This window comes from Protopterus annectens, chromosome 8.part0 (genome assembly GCF_019279795.1).
Source record: "Protopterus annectens isolate FY-2018-M chromosome 8.part0, PAN1.0, whole genome shotgun sequence".
In the NCBI taxonomy this organism is placed as follows: Eukaryota; Metazoa; Chordata; order Ceratodontiformes; family Protopteridae; genus Protopterus; species Protopterus annectens.
Window position 1 is genome coordinate 1,320,097,528 of NC_056741.1, and position 27,041 is coordinate 1,320,124,568.

Sequence of the window (27,041 nt, forward strand, 5' to 3'; positions counted from 1 at the left end):
GAGGGATACAGTTATTTAAACAGTTATAGTTAAATACATTCAACAAGTCTGGCAGAAATATTTATTTGTTCTACCACTTTGGACTGGCAGGCCATAATTACTAGTTGCATACATGTTTTTTCATAATTCATTAATTGAGCAAAGCATGGAAAAACTGTCTACCCTTTCCTATTCAAAGGATTCGAAGACTGTAGGGAAAGCTCTTAACATTGCACCTTTGGCTGCAATCAGCATGGATTATTTTGCCTTTGTGGCTGTAGCTGCAGTGGGCAAGACTGCAGTCACTGCCAAAAAAAAACAACCAAGGAGTGCTGTTGCGGCTTGCCCTGAATGTTCCTTTCAGGTGTGCATGATATTTTTATGGGGAGCTCTTTGAGATATTTATAGAAAATGTTCTGAAGACTAGTGAGACTCTCTCTTCTGCTGAAGGTATGTATAGTCCTCCTTTTTAACAAGGGAGAATACAACTGGATGCCAAAGTCAACTTACAGAAGTAGCAGATCACCTTATCCACTTGCACAAGTCATTCAGTGAAGTCTACTAATGAGGGAGTCGTGGTTATTGATCCTTTGGTGGTTGCCGCAGCCAAGAGCATCTTCACCAGAGACATATGTGTACCTGGCAGTACAGGCTTTAGATTACAAAGAGATGAATGAATAATCCTATGAGTCACAAGTCTTCAGACAAATTTCTACTTTGGAACATTTTGCTGAATGCACATTTTGCTGAATGCAGTGTTACTTAGAATGCATGTGGAAGCAGATACCCATGTAGAATTTTGGTCTTTATTTTTAGGAGCAGTACTGCAAGAAAGTTTTTAGAACACTATGGTTTTCTGTTAAACCTTTATCGTCAAATGGGTTTTAGAGCTGTCTCTGTTGCTGTTCCCATTTGAATGCTGTAAATATTTTTTTGGGATAGGTGTGTGTATGTGTATGAAAGTTTGTTTTGTGGTGGTGTTTGTGTTGCATCATGAAGAATAAATAGCTTGTGAGCATTTTAACAGGTGAACCTTTTGATCTTCTTTATCTTTTCAGATTTTACTTCGTGTTTCAGTTCACTCTGTAAAGTATCCATTTAGTCTTTCTTCATTTGAAATCTCTATTTGGGGACTTGTTTCAGATCTAAAAAATATACAAGTATGTAGTTTGGGATTGGAATTCTGTCATCATCAACTGTAACACCATCAGTGGCAACAGGGTTGTCTTTAATAATTGCAGGGTCCAAGTTGGACCATTTTGGTGGGGTCCCTCAACTGACCAAATCCTCCCCAACCCCATCTACCACACCAGCCCTCCCTTTACTTCCTGGTCTCTTGTGATTAAAACTATTTCAGATTAGGTACTAGAAATATATCCTTCACCTGGGTAGGAGATTGCTGCATACTTCACACATGTTTTCCTGTGTACTTTTTTTCTCTCTCTTTTTGTTCTCTACTTTACCTTCTTCCCCTCATCTCACTCATGTCTCTCCTTTCACATCTCTTGCCCAGTAATTGTACAGTATTTTGCATATTACATTCTTCGTAGAAATACTTAGTTCATTGATATTCTGTATAGAAGCATTATACTGTATGATGTTATAATAGAGTACGGGAACTCTTCTTACCTATTTTACTGACTAAATTCTTGTATCATGTCTACTTATGGTTTTGTTCATTTATGCTGCCCAGGTTAAGGATTCCAGGCAGTACTACAGGATTTTATGGACATTTTAGTGATAAGCTAAGGTGTGCCCAGCTGATGAAGGACTGTGTATACACAGGGCCTCAGCAGCCCATCATGCAGGCCCTTTATAGTGTATCTGTGTGACTCGTTATATTACCACTTTTGCAGTGATACTGATTAAAATTAGTTTCTTTCATTGAATTTTTACCCTGCTGAGCCTGAAAGTAGTGTAGGTGGATCAGTGCTGTACCCTGATTAACAAATTTTAAATAAATTAATTAATTAAAAATATATGTTTGTAAGTTAAGTACTCAACACACGCCAGTGTCTTTGGGAGATACACCTAACAAGACCATGTTGCTAAGAAGTTGCTCATTTTGAAACATAAAACTTGTTGCAGTCATCAGACTCATCACAGTCTCCAGCTCTTGACTCACATGCCCACATTCCTTGGATGCCAGGAAGTACTGCATAAGTGAGTCAGTGTGGCTGCACTTAGTGGGTGTGGGAGGACTGGGGGCCCAAAACAGCATGGACATTTCTAACTTCTATTATGCATTCTGCTGTCATACTACTCTTTTCTTTCTCCATGGGCTTCCAGTCATCTCTTACACCTGTTCTGAATAGTTGGAGACCCATACCCAGTTAATTCTAATATCCTGTTGCAATCATTGTGTTTCCACAAAAGCGTCTAAAACTGTTGAACTTCCTCAGATTGCCCAACAGTAATAACCAGTAATAATCTCAGGTTTCTACGTAGAAATAGCATTGCTTACACACAACCACACATGTAACAATTTCTGAAAGTTTTTTTTCTGTAATTATTAACAGTGTCAGTAGAGTAATGCTTGTATATCTTTTCCTGCAATGGCCCTGGTCACAAGGATGACAGTAAGGATTAAATGCAGTGATAGTTTAGAGTAGTCAGTAAATATCATGCTTTGGCAGGTAGGAGAGAATACGAATGCCTTGGCAAAACCAGCATGGATTTAGGGAGAACATGGCAATTTGCATAGTTAGTTCAGTTTCCTATAATACACTCCCTTTCAAAACTCACCTAATCTAGTCTAATAATTTTATATCTTTGAGTGCTTGCCCTCCTATTTTGTGTATGCATATAAAACTTTGATGTCCTTGTAATACATTTATGAGTCAAAACTGTTTCTGTTGCTGTCTTTTCCATTTTCAGCCAAGTGAATCATTTTTCTGTCCATGTCTACATCTCACTACTCCATAAACATGCATCTTACTTTTCAGTTCTCTGGGATTATTTTGCTCATCTCTGGCTGCAGCAAACATTTCTCTGCAGCTCTGTTGAATTGGTAAAATTCTGTCACTAGTCTTACTGATCAAAGGTTAGCTCTTATCACAATCTTTTACATTTTTTATGCTTTTCTAGTGTTTGTTTTCATGCTGTCTGAGACTGAATATTCCACATTTATTTCTAGTAGTTGTATTAATTAGCAACCAGTCATAAACCCTCACGTCAGCAAAAGAAGCAAGAGTACCTATCAGTCTTTAATTTAAGCCTGGTTTTACCTTCTGAGACAATAACTGATACTGTATACACCATATGGTCATTTTGAACAGTATTGAGCCAAAATACCCTGTTAAACACTCAGTAGCTGACTGCTGTGGGAGCATCAGAGGCCAACACTGTGAGGCTGCAAGAGGTGTTAAGCTGTGTGTACTAATAATTCTGGACTAGCCACTAGTACAGTTTGTGTCAGGAATCCTGTGTGTTCAACTAACAAATATAACTACTGTGATAGCACAATTACCGTTAGCAGAATGCCTTGCACTTTGCTGTAGTGTCTCTCAGGCAAATCTCAAGGTTATGTAAGGCGTAATGATCTTGACTTAGTCTAGAGTGGGGCTTTCTGAGGGAATGGGGTCCTATTAGGCCAAATAGGTCCAGTTGGTATAAGGTTAGCCCTGATTGGCAGCACCTAACTATTATAAAGTAGACCCAGTACCTATATCCAGTAGACTTGACTAAGGCATTCTTTTGGTTACCCTGACTTAACCTGGCACTGAGAACTCTCCCATGTGTCCTACACCCCTCCATATTACCATAATCCCTGGGAAGAAGGTCCCATCTCCTGATATGTGGAGTCACACAAGACATTGCCTTGAGAGTGGCTCCAGATTATCATTATTTCAAAATATTATTGTTTATCGTATCTCATTCATTCACATCTTTAACTCATTTGTTACTACCTTTCATTTCCCCTATTTTATCCAGGTTAGTCCATTCCCTTACTCTACTCTTTTGGCCAGTTTGTTGCTACCCTGCCACCTTTTCTGCTGTGCACCATTTTCTTCTATGAAGAGGATGATGGAAAGGCTGTTGGTCCAGATGATATACATGTGGAAGCATGGAGGTGTTTAGGTGAAATGGCAGTGGATTTTTTAACCAGATTGTTTAATGAAATCTTGGAAAGTGAGAGGATGCCTGAGGAATGGAGAAAAAGTGTTTTGGTACCGGTTTTTAAGAATAAGGGTGATGTGCAGAGCTGTAGTAACTACAGAGGGATTAAATTGATCAGTCACAGCATGAGGTTATGGGAAAGAGTAGTGGAAGCTAGGTTAAGAAGTAACGTAATGATTAGTGATCAGAAGTATGGTTTCATGCCGGGAAAGAGCACTACAGATGCGATGTTTGCTCTGAGAGTGTTGATGGAGAAGTACAGAGAAGGTCAGAAGGAGTTGCATTGTGTTTTTGTAGACTTAGAGAAAGCATGTGTCAGGGTGCGTAGAGAGGAATTGTGGTATTGTATGAGGACGTCGGGAGTGTCAGAGAAGTATGTAAGAATGGCACAGAATATGTACGAGGGTACTGTGACAGCGGTGAGGTCTGTGGTGGGAGTGACTGATGTGTTTAAGGTGGAGATGGGATTGCATCAAGGATCAACTCTGAGCTCTTTCTTATTTGCAGTGGTGTTGGACAGGTTGACAGACAACATCAGACAGGAGTCCCCGTGGACTATGATGTTTGCAGATGACATTGTGGTCTGTAGTGAGAGTAGGGAACAGGTTTAGGAGACCCTGGAGAGGTGGAGATATGCTCTAGAGAGAAGAGGAATGAAGATCAGCAGGACTAAGACAGAATATGTGTGTGTGAATGAGAGGGAGGATAGAGGAATGGTGAGGATGCAAGGAGTAGAGGTGACGAAGGTGGATGAGTTTAAATACTTGGGATCAATAGTTCAGAGTAATGGTGAGTGTGGAAGAGAGGTGAAGAAGAGAGTACAGGCAGGATGGAGTGAGTGGAGTAGAGTGTCAGGAGTGATTTGTGATAGACAAGTACCAGTAAGAGTGAAAGGGAAGGTCTGCAAGAGGGTAGTGAGACCAGCTATGTTGTATGGATTGGAGACAGTGGCATTGACAAAAAGGCAGGAATTAGAGCTGGATGTGGCAGAGTTAAAGATGTTAAGATTTGCACTGGGTGGGACGAGGGTGGACAGGATTAGGAATAAGTATATTAGAGGGTCAGCCCAGGTTGGAAGGTTTGGAGACAAAGCCAGAGAGGCAAGATTCCGTTGGTTTGGACATGTGCTGAGGGGGGATGCTGAGTATATTGGTAAAAAGATGCTAAGGATGAAGCTACCAGGTAACAGGAAAAGAGGAAGGCCTAAGATAAGGTTTATGGATGTGGTGAGAGAGGACATGCAGGTGGTTGGTGTGACAGAGCAAGATGCAGAGAACAGGAAGAAATGGAAACAGATGATCCGCTCTGACGACCCCTAACGGTAACAGCCGAAAGAAGATGATGATGATGGTTAAAGCCAAGCTGCAGCAGCAAGGGCAGGAGAGCAAGACTCTCTCATTCACTGTTTTGTGGTTAAGCTTCAACCTTTCCAAATCCCTTTTCAAAGTCACAGTGGTGTCTGTGTCAGTTGTGTTTCAGCTGCAGCAAATAGCAGCAGGACAGTAAAGGATCTGTAAAATATTTTTAGAACACTGTGTTTTCTGTTACCTGTTTGGTTTTGTCTGGGGACAGTCAGGGATAACTTGGCACACCACTTGTTGACATGTATGGCCATTGCACAGGACAAGTGGGTGATGACAATAATATCCAGAGGTTATTCAGTCCCATTTCACGAAAAAAATACACTGCTGAAAGCAGAAATTCACAAAGAAAACACAATACAGCAGAGCCATGGTTCATTATCCACTCCTTTACTGATGCTTCCTAGTACCTCGGCTGTAATGCCTTCCAGGGAACAATAAACATCATTGGATAGTATCCTTATATATTCAGTTTAATTATATGATTAATCAGTTAATCAATAATTCAAGCAATGAGCCACAGCATAGCAACAGTGTTATACAGAATCACTTTCTCCTTTCCTGATAACAGAATCAAATTTCTGATAACAGAATCAATTGCACAATCTGAACACTGACAAAAAGAATACTATAAATGTACACATACACAATTATATGAACGTAAACATCTGCTTATACATGTAAATCAAGCTCTAAATTCAGACCACTTGGCCACAATGTTTTATAATTAATTATATGTTTAGTTTCCATTCTTAATAATGTTTGTACATAATCTATACCTTGTGTTGAAAACGGCTTGGCTAACACACTAAAAAAGAAGCGACTAGTTGACCCCATGTGAATAGATTGAAAGTGCTGTGCAACAGGGTTTCCCACCATACCATGTCTGATGTCTCTCAGATGCTCTATAATTTTTCTCTTGACCATCCTTTTTGTTTGTCCTATATACCACATGGTGGGCTTACATCCACACCCTGTAGCATATACAACCCCGCAGGTGTTACAGTTGAAAAAATACCAGGGCTCTATTATCTTTTCCCATTGATTAAACTACCTGAGATATTCCTGACTTTATCACATGCCTTACATCTCCCACAGGCAAAAGTACCTACCCGGTTACCTACCTTATGTTTAGTTCTCAAGTTTAGTAACTCCTTCAAATTAAAAAATCTGCTATGGTAGAAAATAATTTTACCAGTGAAAAGGCTGCCCACCTCATCATACTGTTTCATAATAGGTCACAGTCTGTACAACAAATCCTTCAGGATTTTAGTGAAAGGGGAAAATTTGTTAACAAAAAAATATATCACTCTCAGTTTCTCCCCTTGCACATTTCTTCCTATAATGCCCCTCCCCCCCAGTTATTTGTTTCCTAAATGGGGAATCCCTAGGAATGAAAATAGCCTTTGCCTTGCTTTCTGCAGTTTTCAAAACTTCCACAGAATAGTCCCTATTAGCCAGTTTCATTATAACTTTAACAAATTCACCATCCAATTGTGTTTTAGTATACGTGTTGTTGCCAATCTGTTTGTACTCCCCAAAAGGTAAAGAATCCAATAAATGCAGAGGGTGCATGCTATCTACACACAAAAAGTTATTAACCACCATTTCCTTAAAATAAGGTCTGAATGAAATCCTATTGTCCTCTCCCACAAAAAGTTCCATATCCAAGAACTGCATAACTTTCCTGTGAGCTCTGTGTGTAAACTGTATTCCACACAGTTTGATGCAGTTCACTCATAAATTCCTCAAACTGACTAGTTTCCCATTTACAAATGAAAATTAAATCATCTATGTACCACTTAAAAATTATCACATGCGGAGAATAAAATTTACTATTATAAATGTATAAATTCTCAAAAAATCCCGTGAAGACGACTGCGTAAGAAGGAGCAAAAGATGCCCCCATGACTGTACCCGCCTTCTGTAGGAAATAAGAATTTTCAAATGCAAAAAATTTTTGAGTAAGTGCAAACTCCAAAAGTTGTAATGCAAAATTTGTGTGTGGTCCTTCACCCATCATTTTTGCCACTGCTTCTAAACCCCATCTATGATTGATGTCTGTATATAAAGATTTCATGTCCACACAAGCCCCCCAAAAAATCATCTTTCCATTGCATACCACCAACAGAATCTGAAAAATCTTTACAGTTTTTAATATGCAAGGAAATTTTAGACAAAAAGACTTAAATGGGCATCTAGAAATATACCTACATTTTGTAAATAATCACCCACCCCAGACACAATTGGTCTACCGGGTGGGTTAAGCAGTATCCCTGTGGACTTTGGGAATCGCATAAAACCTAGCTGTTTTGGGGTGTTTTATGTGCAACTTCTTGATATCCCGAGGGGAAAAGAAACCAAGACTCTCCTTTTTCTAACAATTCAAACTAAAGAATTATTAAAAGCTTCAGAGGGACTCTCAGATAACTTTTGATACACATTATCATCCTGCAGTAAACTTTCACCCATTTGGTTATAACCATCTCTTGACATAATAACCCAGTTACCCCCTTTATCAGCTTGAATATATACATATTGATCATTAATACTACACAAATACTGCATGGCTTCCCATTCATTTTTTTTCAAATTGTAAGTTCTTTTGTTTTTACAAAACTTCCCATACTCATGTTGAATCTGTTTACATAATACTTTTTCAAAAGTATTGACAGCTGAAGATGTCCTCGGGGGGTTAGCTGTTGTATGGGACCTGGGGCACCTTTAACTTACCATAACCAGTCATGAACACAGTATTAACGTCACCATCACCATTTTCATTTTCGAATACACCATCACTGCCAAAAATATCCATGAGCTCATTTTCAAAAATAGACGCATTTAAAATGGATTCATCATCAAGTGAAGCATTACAATCAGTTTCCTTTACATTTTTAGAAAAAAAAAAACACTTTTAAATGCAATTTTCTACAAAAACACCCTACTTCTAACATTAAATCAGCTACACTAGGAAAATATGTTGGGCCGAACTTAATTCCCTTCATCAACAAACTGTGCATATTGCTATCAACATTCAAGTCAGATAAATTAATAATATTTAACCCTGTTACACTGTTAACATTTCCACTACGACTCAAATTTGCTGCATTATCAAAACATTGTATATTACCCTCCACACACCTGTAGGTGCCATTAAACCAATTTAATGAAGAAACAACACATTATGTACTATTAGAGTCCAGAACATCAGAGTTTTAATTTCCTTTTTGCTTGCCACCTCCAACCTCATTTTACTGCTGTTTGTTGTGGACTGGATCGTTGTATGCTGGATTGTTGTGCCTGCTGTTCACCATCTTTACTTAAATCCTCAAATGATATGCTCTTTCTTCCATTGGAACTAGCTTCCGTAGATAAAAATGAAGAATCTCACAAACCATGAGATTTTCCTTCTGGATCCCTTAAGGAGGACCTGTTTTTACGTGTTTTGCACTGTCATTGAAAAATTTAGTTATTTTTTATAATCCTTGATGTCTCGTTCAAGCTTGTTTCTTTTTCGCTCGATTATCTCTCCTTCTGCCTTGTTGACCCGGGAATGCCCTTCATTTTATTAGAAAAAATGTTCGTTGTTGATTCCAGCTTGAAGAGTGGAGCTCCGTACCTTATCATGTAAGCGGTTGTTCTTTTTAATCAAAACTTTCAACCACCCTAAGGTACACTGTAGGGAAATGCTCTTCCATTCCACCAATAAATCTAATTCTTCCTCAGTGAACTCCGAAGCTGCTAATTTGTCCACCCTGAGACCCCTCGGAGTTAGTTCCAAACTGACATATTTCTCCAACAATTTTCTATCAAAGAACAGAGACACTTCCTTCACCAGCAACCACTCCAGATGCTCGCATTTAGCTGTTAATTGGTGCCCTAATCTATGAGATCAAGAGACAGATGCTGCAAGCTTTTCATCCCTTTCTCTCCAAATTTCAGTAAAAGTAAAGGGATTGGACTCACATTGTGAACCAGGCATGTCTACAGAAGCCGAGGCTCCAGCAACAAACATTGATACGAAAAAAACACACTGCTGAAAGCAGAAATTGACAAAGAAAACACAATACACCAGAGCCATGGTTCACTATCCACTCCTTTACTGATGCTTCCTAGTACCTCGGCTATAATGCCTTCCGGGAACAATAAACATCATTGGATAGTATCCTTATATATTCAGATTAATTATACAGTCAATCAGTTAACTATTAATTCAAGCAATGAGTCGTAGCATAGCAACAGTGTTATACAGAATCATTTTTTCCTTTCCTGATAACAGAATCAAATTTCTGATAACAGAATCAGATGCACAGTCTGAACACTGACAAAAAGAATACTCCTATAAATATACACATACACAATTATATGAACATAAACATCTGCTTGTACATGTAAATCAAGCTCTAAATTCAGACCACTTGGCCACAATGTTTTATAATTAATTATATGTTTAGTTTCCATTCTTAATAATGTTTGTACATAATCTGTACCTTGTGTTGAAAATGGCTTGGCTAACACACTAAAAAAGAAGCTACTAGTTGACCCCATGTGAATAGATTGAAAATGCTGGGCAACAAGGCAACAGAAAGCATCAGTAAAGGAGTGGATAGTGAACCTTAGCTCTGCTGTATTGTGTTTTTTTCAGAACCATTTCAGACTACAATCCCTTCCCTTTCAAATGCCTCATTCTGTCAGAAAACTGTGGCAAGAGAGGAGGCTGTCAGTCCGTTACAGGAGAGAGCAATCCAAGAGACCCCACCAGACCTGAAAGGATTAGGCCTTCACCCTAGATTCTTTTTGTACCCCAAAAAAGTAAACCACCTTAGACCAGTTCTGGATTTTATGCAGCCTTTTTTTTTTTAAATCCATTTGTTTAGTTTGTTAACCAGGAAACCTTTTCAGCCACATCTTGGGCCTTCAAGGCAATCACAAACATAATTCAGCACAGTGACAAAATACAAGCATACTTGAATCTGTAACAAAGGAGAATGTTACACAGCTTATAACCCACATTGTCCAAAAAGTAGATACAAGCCAAATTAAAATCTATACACAATATTAAAGAAGAAAAAATGTTAAAGTAAGTAGCACAGTATATAGTGATGCAAAACTACTTTAAGTTTATAAAGCGGTGAATGAATATTAGGTTGACTACATCAAAATATACCTAATCATTTGTCTGTGGGTTAGTAAAAAAAGTAGAATTTTAGGGTGATAAGAACTTATCCTTGGTCATTGAAGCAGTTACATTTGGTTTGCTCATAGAGGTGAGATTTTAGTTGTTTCAGAAAGTAGCCAGATTATCAGTTAGTCTTGTCTCATCTGGGAGAATGTTCCAGATAAGCGGGTCAAGTTTAGAGAATGAGTTTTCATGTAGTACTAGCTGATATGGAAGCCTGTGTAATAGGAAGTTCTTATGGCTCTTAAGGGACTGCTCTGGGAAGTGAGAGTACTTTGTTCTTGAGTAGTGGGCAATATGGGCATGATTCCAAAAGACTTCCTCTTGGTGTAAGTGACTTTGTTGTAAGCCTCCCCCAGTTTCAAGGGATTTTCTCTCAGTTTAATTTCTCCAAGTCTTTTGAGTTTGTAATACCGTGGCAGAAATGGACCCCATTCCTAAGTCAGGATATAATTAATGTTCATAAAATTAGTATTGCCTCAATCTTTGATGTTAACCAAAAGTGTTTTTTTGCAGCACCAGCAGTGTGCCCAGAACTAACTTCTGTAATTTATATGGAATTACATGTATTAGTAGCATATCTAATTATGACTCTAGATTCTTTTTTGTTAGACCCATTGCTCGTACTACTGTTTCCAGTTCTTATTTTTTTCCACATTTGTCCATTTCTCCCACATGTTCAAACGACTTTGTAAACCGATGGGTATGTAGTCTACTATCTTAGGTTGCCATTATTAATCTTTCTTCTTTTGTTTCAGCTCACGTCTCCAAAACCATTCATGGGTCAAATCTTGATTGACATGAGTTTGTTCTAGGAGATCTCTGTACTTGCCACAATAGTTTTGACTTTTCTACATTTCTTTCTTTCACATCTGAGCCTTATTATATTATTTCTTATGTTTTTTAAGCACATTCTGTTGCGGTCTGTTTTTTTTTCTACTTCTGGTTTGGTTTCCATTCCTGCTTGACACCAGAATTCTTCTGCTAAACTAATCAGAGATGTCATTTTAGATTTCCTGTCCTCATGTTTTAAAAACTTTCAGTATGTTTGGATCTGATAGGGTCAGCAGATATGTATGCAGTCCCATGACTGCAGATCTGTACATGAACTCAATTTCAAGGAGGCACATACCTCCTTAAGAGCGAGGAATATATAATCATGGTATACACTGATTTTTATATTATTATTTGATAAGTATAAAGCATTTTTCTTGTTTTCCTGTTTAAGTGATCCAGTACCTTTTGGAGTCAGTCAATCACCCAAAAACTTTTAGTTAGAACAGGAAGAGCAAATTGGTTTATAGCATGGACTTTATTCCTAGATGTCAAGGCTGTTTTCCTTATTCGTTTTGGTCTTCTGAAGTATTCCTTACTGAGTTTTATTTGCATTTATAGTATTAAATCCATAAACAATCTTAATCATTTCAAAATATCACTCAAAAGACACTTATTTGAATCCTGGCTTTGCACATGTAACACTCCAGGTTATTAATACAGCAGAAGATAGCACAGCACACAAACGGATCCCAGGAATAGCGTGTCGAAGCAAAAATAAATAAAGTCAATCACCATAAGCACGTTCTTCCTGGTGGTGAGGCTAAAGAGACTCCAAGTGCATAAAATATTAAAATTTCAGTACGCTGACACTCCACCTCTATAGGAAAATGTAACCAACAGTCCTGATATGTATAAAAACACACAGCTTTATTCCAGAACGACAAAAGTGGCGCCAATAGGCTTCTTCAGACTTTACAAATAGCACTCATGTGATATAATTTAAATACACCTCCCTTTACAATGATTGGTTGGACGACATTTCAAAATAATTACTTAAATATTCAACATCTAAAATAAATAAAATTTAACCAAATACATGATTAAAGTTGCAACCATTAAAATTACATATATACCTAACTAGAGTAAATATGTAAATCTGACTACTATAATATAACAAGGATATTCAGTAGAATGTATAAGCACCTAATAATACTTATATACATGATAGCAGAAAGCAGGTATACATACATATAACTTAAAAATACATAACATAAAAATTAATTATTTGGGTCTGAAGATCCTTCTATTCTTCAGAACAGGTTTAATTTGAACTTTGTCGTTCAAACCTGGTGGTTCATCTGCTTTCAACCTAATTATCCATCTAACTTCACATTCAAGGGTCAAATTAATAACATCGCCCCCTCTAAAGCTAGTATATATAGATTGAAGGACACTAAATTTAAATGTATGGTGTAGTCCTGCTATCTGATGGTGTTTAGCTAGAGCGTTTACATCAGACCCTGTCCTAATGTGATAGTTGTGTTCTGTGATGCGATCTTTCAGTGTCCTGTTGGTCTTGCCAACATAAAATGAAGGGCATGTAATGCACCTTGCCAGATAAACAACATTTTTACTGTTACAGTTGGTATTAGTATGAAAATAAAACCTGTAATTAGTAACTGGATGTATAAACATTATCTCTTCGTTAATATAACCACAATGATTACACATGCCACAAGGCATCGTGTTCCTATCTTTATTAACAACTACTCGTTTAAAGTTCACATTTTTGGGTTTACATAACAACCTTTTTAGGTTGGGTTTGTTTTTAAAAGCCAAACTGGGCTTTGATCCTACCATTTTACCAATCTCTCTATCAGATAGTAAAATGTCCCAGTGTTTATTGTACATTTCTCTAACTATTTAGCTTTAACTATTTATATGGAGCACTGAATATGTCCATTCACAGGAAATTATGTCATAGAAACACATTGCTCCACAGAGACAGCACCAGGATCTCATACCTTGATATAGAAGTATTCAGGTTAGATAATGGAGCACTGAATACGTCCATTCACAGGAAATTATGTCATAGAAACACATTGCTCCACAGAGACAGCATGCACCCACACCATGTTTTTTACAATATTATGAAAGGTCAGTTCATGAGAGCATCCAGATATAACCCCCTAGACCATGGTTATGGAGCTGAGGTCGAAGAGTTGAGGAAGAGGTTTATTGAAAGAGGGTATGATGCTGGATTAATTGAGATGGTCATCTCTGAGGTCAATAATTTACGAACTTCCACAGCCAAACCTTATTTCTCAGAACAGAATGGAAGTCCTGACGCAGCCTTACAACCATCTATTGAGGTAGTTAGGCCAGTTATGGCTTATACCAGGGATACTAAAATAGTTAGAGAAATGTACAATAAACACTGGGACATTTTACTATCTGATAGAGAGATTGGTAAAATGGTAGGATCAAAGCCCAGTTTGGCTTTTAAAAACAAACCCAACCTAAAAAGGTTGTTATGTAAACCCAAAAATGTGAACTTTAAACGAGTAGTTGTTAATAAAGATAGGAACACGATGCCTTGTGGCATGTGTAATCATTGTGGTTATATTAACGAAGAGATAATGTTTATACATCCAGTTACTAATTACAGGTATTATTTTCATACTAATACCAACTGTAACAGTAAAAATGTTGTTTACCTGGCAAGGTGCGTTACATGCCCTTCATTTTATGTTGGCAAGACCAACAGGACATTGAAAGATCGCATCAGAGAACACAACTATCACATTAGGACAGGGTCTGATGTAAACGCTCTAGCTAAACACCATCAGATAGCAGGGCTACACCATACATTTAAATTTAGTGTCCTTCAATCTATATATACTAGCTTTAGAGGGGGCGATGTTATTAATTTGACCCTTGAATGTGAAGTTAGATGGATAATTAGGTTGAAAGCAGATGAACCACCAGGTTTGAACGACAAAGTTCAAATTAAACCTGTTCTGAAGAATAGAAGGATCTTCAGACCCAAATAATTAATTTTTATGTTATGTATTTTTAAGTTATATGTATGTATACCTGCTTTCTGCTATCATGTATATAAGTATTATTAGGTGCTTATACATTCTACTGAATATCCTTGTTATATTATAGTAGTCAGATTTACATATTTACTCTAGTTAGGTATATATGTAATTTTAATGGTTGCAACTTTTAATCATGTATTTGGTTAAATTTTATTTATTTTAGATGTTGAATATTTAAGTAATTATTTTGAAATGTCGTCCAACCAATCATTGTAAAGGGAGGTGTATTTAAATTATATCACATGAGTGCTATTTGTAAAGTCTGAAGAAGCCTATTGGCGAAAGCGCTCACTTTTTGTCGTTCTGGAATAAAGCTGTGTGTTTTTATACATATCAGGACTGTTGGTTACATTTTCCTATAGAGGTGGAGTGTCAGCGTACTGAAATTTTAATATTTTATGCACTTGGAGTCTCTTTAGCCTCACCACCAGGAAGAACGTGCTTATGGTGATTGACTTTACTCCAGGTTATTAACTTAGCATTGCTTATACAATTTGGCTGTATGTACTAACTCTGTTAACATATCCCTTCTAACAACACTACTTCTCTATAAGTAGTTACATTCCTAGCTGCAACTCTCACCATGGAATTTACATTCCTAGCTGCAACTCTCACCATGGAAGTATTACTAACTGTACACTGCTTTGTCTAAGTGATTCTCCCTGCTTAATTTCCTAAATAATGTTATGTTCCTCCACATATACAAGTTCAACCATATATTTGTCTATATTCAAGTGTTTAAAGTCTTGTTCTAGTTGATACTGTATATATATATATATATATATATATTTTTTTTTTTTTTAATCTTGTAAATGTGTTAACACTTATTTTTTTTTTGCCTATAATTTCTATTACTTGATATGACAATTTTGTATGTAAGCTTAGGCTGGAGCTTTTCTCACCGGGCCTCCACTGAAAATGAGCACTGTCCTAGTCGGACCATCCCAGTAAACAAATGTAAAATAAATAAATAAATGTTTTATTTTCAATCCTTCTTTAATTCCCAAATATTTATACACTCCCTCCTGCTCAAATACCTTTATATCACATTCCTGTACAACATTGATATCTTCCTGGTACTGAAACTTTCCTGCTTTTAGCATTGCTTTTGCACATTTATCAAGACCAAATCACATTCTTATAACATCTGAGAAAGTTTTAACTGTTTGAGTCGTGCTTTGTCTTCTGATCAGCTGTACAGCTGTAGGTCATTCACAAAAAATTAGATGAGAAGTCTTTGTGTTTTTTGGAGCCAAATTGTAACTGTCACCTAATCTGTTAAGTAAACAGCTTAATGGGTCAGGGTCAAGACAAAACAGCAAAGGTGACAAAAGAATCACCCTGGAATATCCCCCTTTAAATTTGTATCCCTGGGATAATAATTTGTCCTTTGTCATGGCTTAACTGCTGAGTGGTTTGCCACCGTTTCATGGTCACTGTAATGTAATTAGTCAGTGTAGGATATATGTTGTACATCCGTTAGCACTCCTTTATCCATGAATGTGGGGTGATGTCCAGTGCTTTTTTTTTTTTTTTTTTTTGTAAACTGTCCATGCCATACTTAGATTCTTCCCCTTTTTACAATCCTCTGTTGTGGGTTTATTTAGCAACAAATTATCCTTTATTCCATATGATTTTTTTTGTTACCCTTTTGTTTTCTTGCCGTGTTTGAGGTTTTTTTTTCTCTCCAAATGACCGTAAACTCTGTCTGCATCAATTCCAGTATATCATTTTTACATCATTGGAAGTTTTTGATCATTACTTTTTAAGTTTGCCTGCAGGTTCATTCTTAAGGTGGAGGAGTATTTTTCCTGTTAACCAGGTTAGAGTCTCTTTGGGATATGCATATGTCATTCTTACTCAGGGATAATCTTAGTGTAAAGATGTTAATACCAGACGTTAGGAAATACATCTGGGTCTGGGGTTTTCTACTTAGGAGGTTTTCTTAATTTTGTTTCAATTTCTGTGGCTGTTACTTCATCCCATTGTATATCTTCTACATTTGAACTCCTTATTGTTTCTATTAATTTTTCTGTCCATTCAGCATCTGTATTTTCTATGCGGTCTTCATAAATATTTCTCCAAAATGTGTCTATTTCTTCTTTTTTTGTGGTGTTTCTATTCCTTTTGTTTTGTTTCCTGGCTCTCTACAGAACTTTTTTTGGGGGTCATCAATGAATTGCTTATTTTGTAGTTTTCCTCTATATTTATCTGCATATCTTAAAAGTTTTTTTTCTGCCTCTGCTGATGTATTTAGCTTATTATTTGCAATAGAGTATGATAGATCCTGGTCTGTTTACTGTGCATTGCTTTTACCAAATCTGTATTTCTAAGCATTTTTATTCATCTGTTCCCTCTTCAATATTCCTCTAATAGTGACACTTTCTTGTCTTAATTGCTTCATTGTTTTCTCTGTTCAGTGCTTCTGTGGTGGCATTTAATCTCTTTCCTTCCTTTCCCTTATTTTTCTGTTTCTGTGGTAAGACTTTATCTGTTATTAATTTAGCTGCCCAGTAATATATCCTATTTACTTCAGGTTTATGACACGAATTTCTCTTAATAATCTTGATTACTGTGTTCATCTGATAAAACAGATGAACACCATAGTCTAACATTTTGGGTCTTACTTACTTTCTGTAGTCGAGGCGGCCACGGTAGTGCAGTGGTTAGCATTGTCACCTCACAGCAAGAGGTTCTCTGGTTCGATCCTCAGCTGAGGTGCCTTCTGTGCGGAGTCTGCATGTCCCCCCTGTGGTCATGTGGGTTTCCCCCAGGTGCTCCGGTTTCCTCCCACATCCCAAAGACATGCTGTATGTGGATTGGATACTCCAAATTGGACCTGGGTGTGAGTGTGTGCATGTGTGTGCCTTCCGTGGAAGGTTGGGCGCCGGGCTGGCAGCTCGACACTGTAAAACTCCACTGCCAATCATGAGCGGACAGAAGCTGAAAGAAGAAGATTTACTTTCTGTAGTCTGTTTCTTTCATTGATCTTAATGTGTCTATCCATCTCTATTAAATCAAGCAGCTCTTCCCTTAGATCAATTTCTTCTAAGCTGAGACCACATTCTTTGTCTCTGTTTCCTGTGGGCATTTTATAGAAGGTTCCAGAACATCTTCCTGTGACATATCCACTTAAGATTCATCCTACGTCATCTGCTGCTCCTTTGTATGATAACTCATTGGCCCATCACTCTACAACATTGCCTGTGTCAGAGTTGCCACTGTTTCCTGTTCCTCCCCTTGCTGTGCAACTTCAACTGAAATTTTATACTAGTTTCCTACAGATGGCTTCAGAGCATCATCATGTCGCAAGTCTTCAGATGCCTCATGCTCCACCTGTTTCTCCTTATTTTGGGGGCTCATTGTTTCATCATTCTCTGACATAACCTGTGCTGGATTTTCTATGCTAAATTTTTCACTTTGCAGGTAATCAGTCATTTCAGTTTCTATTTCTTCAACTTCTCCATTACTAATCATTTTTCTACTTTTATAACAACTGAGGAATGAGGCAAACTGTGGTATAACTCAAACTGTATTTAATTAAGCGCTTTTTGTCCACCACTTTAGAATGAACCTCATCAGATAAGACATGTTAAAAATCATTCATTAAATGCTCCTCCTGAAAGGTCATGTGACTAAAATCTCCATTTAAAGAAACATTGCTTGGAAAAATTTCTTTGTGTGAGTTAAAGTGTATTCAAAAAATTATAATAATTTCTCTAAAAATAAACTTTATTACACAGAACATTCTAAGCTGAAATATTAGATTTAATACACTTATATTAGCATGTTCTATCCCATCAAAATTTTCAACTTCAGTATACATGCAATAGAACACATATCGTTTAAACGAGGATGGCTGTATGAATTAAGTCACACTTGCCACAACAATTCTAATTTTTCAAGTTCTAATGTAAGTGGCCCACCTCTAGGGTTTTGAGTTATTTGTTCGATGACACGGAATTTAAACTTATGGTCAGGGTGGGTCATAACATGTTTGGCTAGCGCATTTTCCGTTCTATTTCTATTGATGTTATACAAGTGCTCGTAGACTCTTTCCCTGAGTCTCCTTTCTGTTTTCCCGATATAAAATGCGGGACATAATTGACATCTAGCAATATATACAACCATCCTGGAATTACAATTGAATTTGTTCTGACATGTTACTTTTAAATTATTTACTACCATACTAGTCCCCAAATCCATGTATCTACAGTATGTACAGTTCTCATATTGGTACATTACTGTTGGTCCCTTTTCTTAAGGTAAATTTAGTTCTCATCCCTAATTTCTTGACTAGAACTTTGTCATCTGTAATAAAATTCCAGTTTTTAATGACCACATCTTTAATGTGCAGCGCACTGAAGTGCAATCTCAGAGTTGGTATATTTAAGTAGTGGGGGGTGTGGGGGGTGCAGGGTGGCTTGACCCCCTGCTCAAACCCTTTCCTTTTTCTTTTTTTTTTTTTTTTAATTTTATTACATAATCGAATATTTGAATGTTCGCTCCCTAAAGGTCGATCTTTAGCGATTCGAGCATTTAAGAGTTCAGATATGTAATATAGACCCATATTTTTAACATAAAGTTGAGGTTTATCAGTTAATCTATGAAGTGGGGTGCCTGAAGTATGAATAGGGTGGTTGAGAAAAAGATGGGAAATGCTGAGAGAATAATTAAATTTGTTCCAAAAGAGCCCTTTTGCATTCATAGCGCAGCAAATCTGTCCATGTCTTTATTGTGTTTTTTTCACCTCTGGGATGCCTGCCTTTACATCAAGCTAGCAAGAATCACCTAGGGTCCTTTGCTTCAGCATAGTTGTAAACTATTTTCAGTTTTGAACTCTTCTATTTGTTCTGACCTCAGCCTTCAACAAATGCATGTGGTGGTTGCTGTGCGCCTCAAGCTACAGAGGACCATGGTGGACAGTCTGATAATCTCCACAAATTATTTACTGTCTCTGTTCTATGTTTTAGAGATAACGTTGAATACAGTGAAATCCTAGACCAACAGTTTGACATCCTTCTATGTGTATAGTTGAAACAAATCACAAGAAAAAAACACACAGATAAAGAAAACCAAAACACGTTTAATCAAACACAAGCTAAACACTTTCAGTGTCTGGTGAAGTCCATTTTACATAGAGGATGAAAATGCTTAGTTTGTGTTTGATAAAATGAGTTTTGGTTTTCTTCATGTGTTTTTGTTACAGTGAAGTCCTAGCTGATTTCCCTGCAGGCCATATCATTCATCGGGTGCAGGATAGACGCATTGTTTTGCCAATCTTTTGTCACACAAGACAGAAGTCACACAACCCAGTCAGTAGTCTCTTCGATTCTACAGAACCAATTAGTGACAGCAGCTATGTGTCTCAAATCACTGGGAATCATGGCAGGGTCCATTTATAGGGTACACAAAGCATGTTTTCATATCAAGATCTCCAGAAAAATGGAATAAGCACTTCAAGTGATGGTTCATGAGTTCAACTTGTCCCTGGGCAGACCCTTCCAAGCCTCTACTTCATCTTCTACAATCACTTTAGATGGCATCTGCTTTAGTCTGTGGGAGCACTGGAAAGAGCAGATAATACAGCAGACATAGAAACCGACAAAGGCCTCACTGGACATTAGTGTTCTGGAAATGAGGGCAGCAGTCCTTCCAAGCTTGCAGAAGTTTCAAGACCTTCCCTTCAGGTATTGCTGCAGTTCATTTTTCACAACAGTAAATATTCAGGAGGAACTCATTTTTATTCCCTTTGCTGTAAGTCCAGATGTATGAGATTGTATCAGTGACGATCAGTTCTTTTTTTTTTGTCTTTTTTTTCACTTGTGTTTTGCTGCTCCTTCTGCCATCTGTCATACCCTGTTCTTTTTCTGTAACCATTGCAGCGATGAGATGGGGGTGTATGGGTATGGCACTATCCTTTTGTTAGATAGAAGCTTTTCTCCCAGCCTACAGTTTCTTCACCCCATATAAGAAGGGCATTGATTTCAGTGCAGTTCCTCCATACGTGCTTCTGTTTGCAAAGCCTCTACTGTAGATGATCTTTCTGCTTCCCCACAGTTTTACTGTATGTGGGTTAGAACTCCCACCCTAGAGCATGGGTTGTAACTAGGGTAAACACACATACCCCTCCCTCTGAGAGACGAGTGGATGGAATGGTGCCTTTTCCTCCCCCTCACTGCTTGCAGCCTATGCAGACATTGGTTACCAGCATCATAGATGAGATATTAGTGTCCTACTTCAAGCTGTTTTTTTAGCTGATTTTTTTTTTTTTTTTACTTTTAGTATAAATGTAAAGACTTTGCAGCTAGCCTTTCACACAGCTCCCTTGTTTCTATTAAAGATATCCTTCACGTATCTTTCCCATTTCTTGTTCTCTTATCATTGGCCAGTGCTCAGTAAAGATTTACCACACCTGCTGACTTGATCTGTAGATCTTCTGCTCTTTCAGTGAAATAATTCTTTCTCATTTCAGCTCTGAGTTTTACATCTAGTAGCCAGTGTTCATGACCCCTACATTCATTACATAATTTTGTGATCATACATTTTAAACCTAAAAATGCTCTTATCAGGTTTCCACTAATGTTGTCATTCCTTCAATCATTCAAATTGTACTTATCTAGAGCCTGTGATTATTGTTTTGTTTACTAGCACGGCTAATGGCAGTCTTCCTAATGTTCTGCTGTAAGGACCTTAATAATTAGAAACGTACTTTGTAGTAGTTTTCTCTGTATAAATGTAATTAGCATTGTAATTAGATAGCTTTTTTTTTTTTAATTTGAATTTGTATATGATTGTCTTTGCATGTACAGGCATTGTCAGTTGCTTAATCTGTATAAGTCTTGCTATCAGTTTGCAAGTGTAATTATGCTTTTTCACATTCATGCAGATAATCACAGACCGTCCAAGATTTCATGATGAAAGCGCAATTTATCCAGTTGGATTCTGCAGTACAAGGGTCTATGCCAGCTTGAAGAATCCAGACCAGAAATGTCTTTACACCTGTCAGATTAAAGATGGAGGAACTGGCCCACAAGTAAGTTCGATATATGCTGTCTTAATTTTCTTTTAGTGGTTAAGAATTTGTAATGTCTTTGTTTAATTCTAGGAGATTCCAGTCTGTGCACATTGTCTTATTCTGGCATGATGTGGTTGTAACTTACAGGTTCCCACATATAAATTACAGCAAGGCGTGCACCATTTAGACGTACTGACATCTGACCAGTGATGTGAAGTGTTGCTGTGCTGCTCCTGCCTCATGTCAGTCTTGCATTTTATATCTGACTTGCTTAATATATAGGAGAGCTCCGCAGTAGTAAACTAAAACATTTCCTTTTGCCAAAGTACTAAAAGATTGCAAGCCTAAGGTTACAGCAAAACTGACTTGTTGTAGCTAAAAATTACCTGACCATTAGGGTATACTGAGAACTGATACCCTCTCCATTTTAGGATGTAAGTACCTAACATGTTTGTGCCATGCTGTTATTCCACACATTATGTAAAAATTCAGAATAATTCAACTGCTTCAAGTGATGCTACATATTTTTGAGGACCACCCTTTTTTTATTGATCTTAGGTTCATAGGTGTACACTAGGCTAATGACCACTAGGGTCCTTGTAAGGTTAGCCATGCAATACAGGTGTTGTGCCTTAATGACCACCCTCCCCCGTTAACATATGTTTTCATAATTTTTCATTTTGCTTTATGGAGCTTGAGCATCTCTACATGAATAATTGCATCCACAACAAGTTTAAACTCTGTTATAATAGTATCATTGTAGTGCAGCTTGAGAACCCTAAATTTTGCATTTTTTTGTGCGCATTTTCTTAAAAAATATTTAGTTTGTATGTCCAGATCTTTTGGTACATGAGGATCTTCCTAGTCTGATAAGACAGTTGCTATATTAAATTTAACAAGTTTGCAATAACCTCATTACCTCCCCAAAACACACACATGCAGTTGAACATAGACTGCTCATTGGAATACTTTTGCTATTCTGTTTTCCTTGGTTTCAAAAATTATACTAACTCATATAGCTTTAAATCATTCTGAAGAATAATTGTGGTCTGGCTGGTAGTGCATTTACCCTTATGTTAATAGGTATGGAATAGTTCTCTTGTTAGATTTATGCTTTCCAAAATATGGCATAGTACCATGTGTCCCTTGTTTGCTGTAATGTCTTCATATGTCAGTACCATTTGTCACTTCCATGTACAAGTTTCAGTTTGCCTTGTGTGGCTATCAGTATGCCTGCTTACCTTCTTGATAACAGATTTCAGTATGCATAGTGTTATGTATCCAGGAGTGTCTTCTGTCATTTACTTTACACAGCATGTTATTGGCAATCTCTGTACACTTTTGTGCTTAAAATATGTTACAAAATTGAAAGTATGACTACAGCTAAATTATGCACAGTGGTAGAAATGTAGAGAAAGGAATAATTTTGAGACACCTAAAACTCTGAAAACAGTTTTAAGATAAATCTATGCAACTGTTAGCACGTAAAGATTTGATAAGTGCTTTCATACAAGTAGATACTTCATCCTATCAAACCACCCCACCTAGTTTACCACCGGTTATCATTTACAGATGGATGACATCACAGTACCTTAATAGTGCCTTAAAGCTCTGCTCCACTATAGTGGGTTTAAGTTTGTATTTTCATTATGGTGTGGGTAAAATAAATTTTGCTATTAGTATATTAATATAGACTTATTTTTGGAGAGTATTATTATTATTATTAATGCCCCCCTCTTTCAGAAGGCTTTATAAACTTTAAGGTGCATAACATAAAACCCCTTTTGTTCTTAGCAAATTAAATAATGTTTATACATGGATTACCTATACTTCACTGTGAACTATTAGTCTTTTGCCAAAAAAATGAATGATTAGCTTAACTACAATGCGTGCTGCATTGTTTAAGCCTGCAGAGTTGGTGTGTGTGTGTCTTTCTATTTAATTTAGGGTGGTGTGGGTGGCATCTGCAAAAAAAAAATAAAAAAAAAAAAAAAAAAAAGAAATTGTGTTTTTAATAGCTGTTTGATTACACATTTTGAAAATGAATTTTTGGAAAAGTAACTCATCTGTTGTTAACATAGAGGAATGTAGGTAAATCTTTATACAATGCATACTCATGTTTCTACTCCAAACTGCATAAACATCTTTGAATTTCGTTTTTGTTTCTATAAGGTAAAAATGTCGTACATGTTTAAAATATGGCTTGGTAAACTATGTACTGGAAAGTACAGTTGACATGTTTGTAAAAGTAATATATGTTTTCTGGCTACCCATATTCATGCTGTATTTCTGTTTACACACACAAACGTGTGTGTGTCTGTGTGTGTCCCATCCCATATATAAACACAGGCATGGGGGTGCAAGAGGTGGCTTGTCCCCAGGGGAAAAAGCATACTTTTTCCTTTTAGTAATGCTGGGTTTAGATTAAGTGCATGTTATATCAGATTTATGTCACTCACCTGTGTATACATATTCTGTGTTTACATCAAAGACATAGACTAACAGATATATAGAGACAGATGTCTACAAATACATGTAAATGGTAGTGGTATTAAGTAATGCAGCAGAGACCACCAGGAGGTTTGTTTTCACCAGGTATAAATGACCACTTATAATGCAGGTTTATTTTATAGTGTGTTATATGTTCATGAATTTATTAATTGAACTGCAGGAAATGACACAATAGGACGTATGGATGTATTTGTGTATAAACACATGGTTTTGTTAGCATTACTATTCACTGAGGAAGGCTAGTGTGCCGAAACCGGTATCATGCTACTTTGAATAAATAAAAGGATTCTGCAACAACACTTGGTGCTGGCTATATTTGTTTTGAGGCAAAGACCATCAGCCCATAAAATGTTTTATTAATCGGAATGAAGAAACAGTAGAACAGAGTCTTCTTGTATGTGCAGATGAAGCAAAACAAAATACATAAATGACCTTTTCTTTTTGTCACAAAAGAAAAAAAAGTTTAACTCGGTCAAGAGTTTAGGTCATTTCAACCAGATTGCTTCTTTTGGGATTTCTAATGGAAGATGTCCAGGCTTCTTTATATTATACTGTGATGTCTTCTTTGCCTCAGTACAGTGTCTGTAAGTACTATTGACTTCTCTGATTAACAGGGTCATAATCCTCCTTTTAGATAACATTTTAATGAATTAATTTCTCATTAATAATACTTACTTTGAGAAACCTCTCTAGCTATTACAAAAATGTAGATCTGAAATTGTTGTCTTCATTTGGTCTTCAACCTGTGGGTATAGGCACCGACATCGGTGCGTAGCCAACCATATCCAAGCTACGGTGCTGAAACTGAACTCCTCCCCTACCCACAATGCTCCTCTCTCCCTCACTACCTCAGATCTTGTTTGCTGCCATTCGAGCAACAGCGAGTCGACTGAGCTCCTCATTTTTGGGCGTGCTTTCTGTCAAGTATAGCCTTTTTACAGGTATGGTTTTCTTTTACTGTAGATTTTCTTTCTTTACCCTACCCTCATGTTCTTTACAATAAAAAAAAGCTTTGAGCGTTCGGTATCCCTTCTAACCTATTTACTCTGTTTTTGCAATGGCTGATAAGTCTGATAAGTACAAGGCTGCGGGTTTCAAAAAGTGTACTGGGTGTGTACACAAATTTCCCCCTTCAGATGTCCATACCCAGTGGGTTGTATGTTTAGTCCCCAGCCACCCGGACTCTGAGTACTCCATTTGTGCTGGTTTCAGTGCCCATACTCTCATGGACAGGAGGAATAAACTTATTTTAAAGGGCCTGTTACCTAGTTCTACTTCTGTGGGCACTGGGACTCAACCTCCCTCTAAGTTGCCCAATGGGAAAAGGAGGGAAGAGCACAAGAAGGATGAGAGAGAAAAGTCCTGAAGCAAGGATGGACCTCCAGAAAAGCATAAACTGCCGGATTCTTCCCTGTCTTCTGGGGAACCTTCAACAGAAGTCAGGCCCAGGCTGTCTTCTCCTCCACTGAGATTTTCTCCTGAACCTCCTGAGATCCTTTTGGCCTTGCCCGGGCACTCTTCCAGGCCTGAGTTGGTGGGTTCATCTGACAGATCGTCCAGGAGTTTGTCAGAGAGAGAAGTGGACCATCTGATGAGAGAGTTTCTGCGGACCTTGATCCAGCTGGGGGTTCTTCCCGTCCCCTCCCCCTTCAGGAGCGGTGGGTCCCCCATGTTTTTACCAGGCATCCTCCTTTCCCAAGCCTCCTAGCTTTAGGGGCTTTGGATATCGGATCTTCCTGCATTGAGGTGCCTGCATCAATGTTCTTGGTTTCTTTGATGCTGACCATGGCTTTGAGCTCCTTGGCACCTGTCACTTCGGTGCTGGAGGGCTGTCAGAGCCGCAGTCCTCTCGGTGTCGGGTCCGAGGGCTTGGATTCAGCATCCAAGTTTTTGATGCCATCCCTTACCCTTGGAGCCTCAGCGCTGAGCAGCTCGGCACCAACTCCCCCATCGGTGCAAATCGGGTCTGGGGTCTCGGTTCCAGCGGTGTCAAGCACCTTGGCGCCAGTGCTTTTGGCACTGCCCTCCCGCTGTCCGTCAGCATTCGATATGGTGGAGAAGGTTCTGTTGACTTCTATGTCGAGATCCTTGATGCCACCCCATCCGGATCCTTTCTTACCTCAGCCTCAGTCTGAGCTCAGTGTCTCCTGTCTTTCACTTCAAGGCCAGTCTGCCCCAACCCTCCAGGATTGGAGACACCCTGACTCAACTCCAGGGTCTGTAACCGAAGACACTGACTAGGAGGAAGGGGAGGGCTCTCCAAGATCTCCACCTGATGATGTCTCCTATCATGGAAATTCTGTGACAGAAAGTTGATTGTTCCTCCCAAAAGCCCAATCTGGATGAGTCGGTGTTCATGGTGGCATTCGGAGCAGGCCCATCTTCCTCCTGGTTGACCTCCCCCTGCGGACCCCTTGGTCGACCTTATCGCCCTGACAAAGTGTTAAGCGCCCCTCATGAAAGAAAGTTTTGGCCAAAGAATGTCCTTGTTGACGCCTTGGTGGTTGCAGCTGCGGCCAAAAAGCAGCTTACTCAGGAGAGCACCTCTGTCCATCCACCCGCCAGGGAGTCGAGAGGGATAGACAGGTTAGGGAAGTGCGTTTATACTTTGCTACCTTGTCTTTGAGAGCACTGAATTATATGATACATGTTAACAGCCTGAAGAGATCAGTCATTAAAAAGGTATCTGCATCTACCCCCAGAGTCCATGTCTTCTGCCAAAGAGAAGAAGGTTCCCGACTAGCTACTCTTAAGGCCATTTCTAACACCTCTATGAGGCTCCTTTTTTATGCTATGGAAGGTGCATCTAGAGCAGCCGGTTCACGCATCACTACTAGGTGTCATGCCTGAATGAGGCTCTGTAACTTCTCGGAGCCCTTTAAGTCATCCTTCATGAATGCCCCCTTTGACGGGTCGACTTTTTCGACCCGTCCGTGAAGGAAACTCTGACTCAGTGCAAGAAGGACAGCAAGACCCTGTCTGCCATCGGGATC

The 27,041-nt window shown here is 38.2% G+C and overlaps 1 protein-coding gene across 6 annotated transcripts in view; it reads left to right on the top strand.

Moving 5' to 3' along the window:
• The window catches only part of TBRG1 (transforming growth factor beta regulator 1), a 675,454-nt gene that overhangs the window by 451,266 nt on the left and 197,147 nt on the right, over nt 1-27,041 (top strand). For all 6 annotated transcript variants that reach the window (XM_044080849.1, XM_044080848.1, XM_044080847.1 and 3 more), the window contains one exon: nt 21,409-21,555. In XM_044080849.1, coding sequence (XP_043936784.1) covers nt 21,409-21,555 — 147 coding nt within the window. The remainder of the gene's footprint in view (nt 1-21,408; nt 21,556-27,041) is intronic.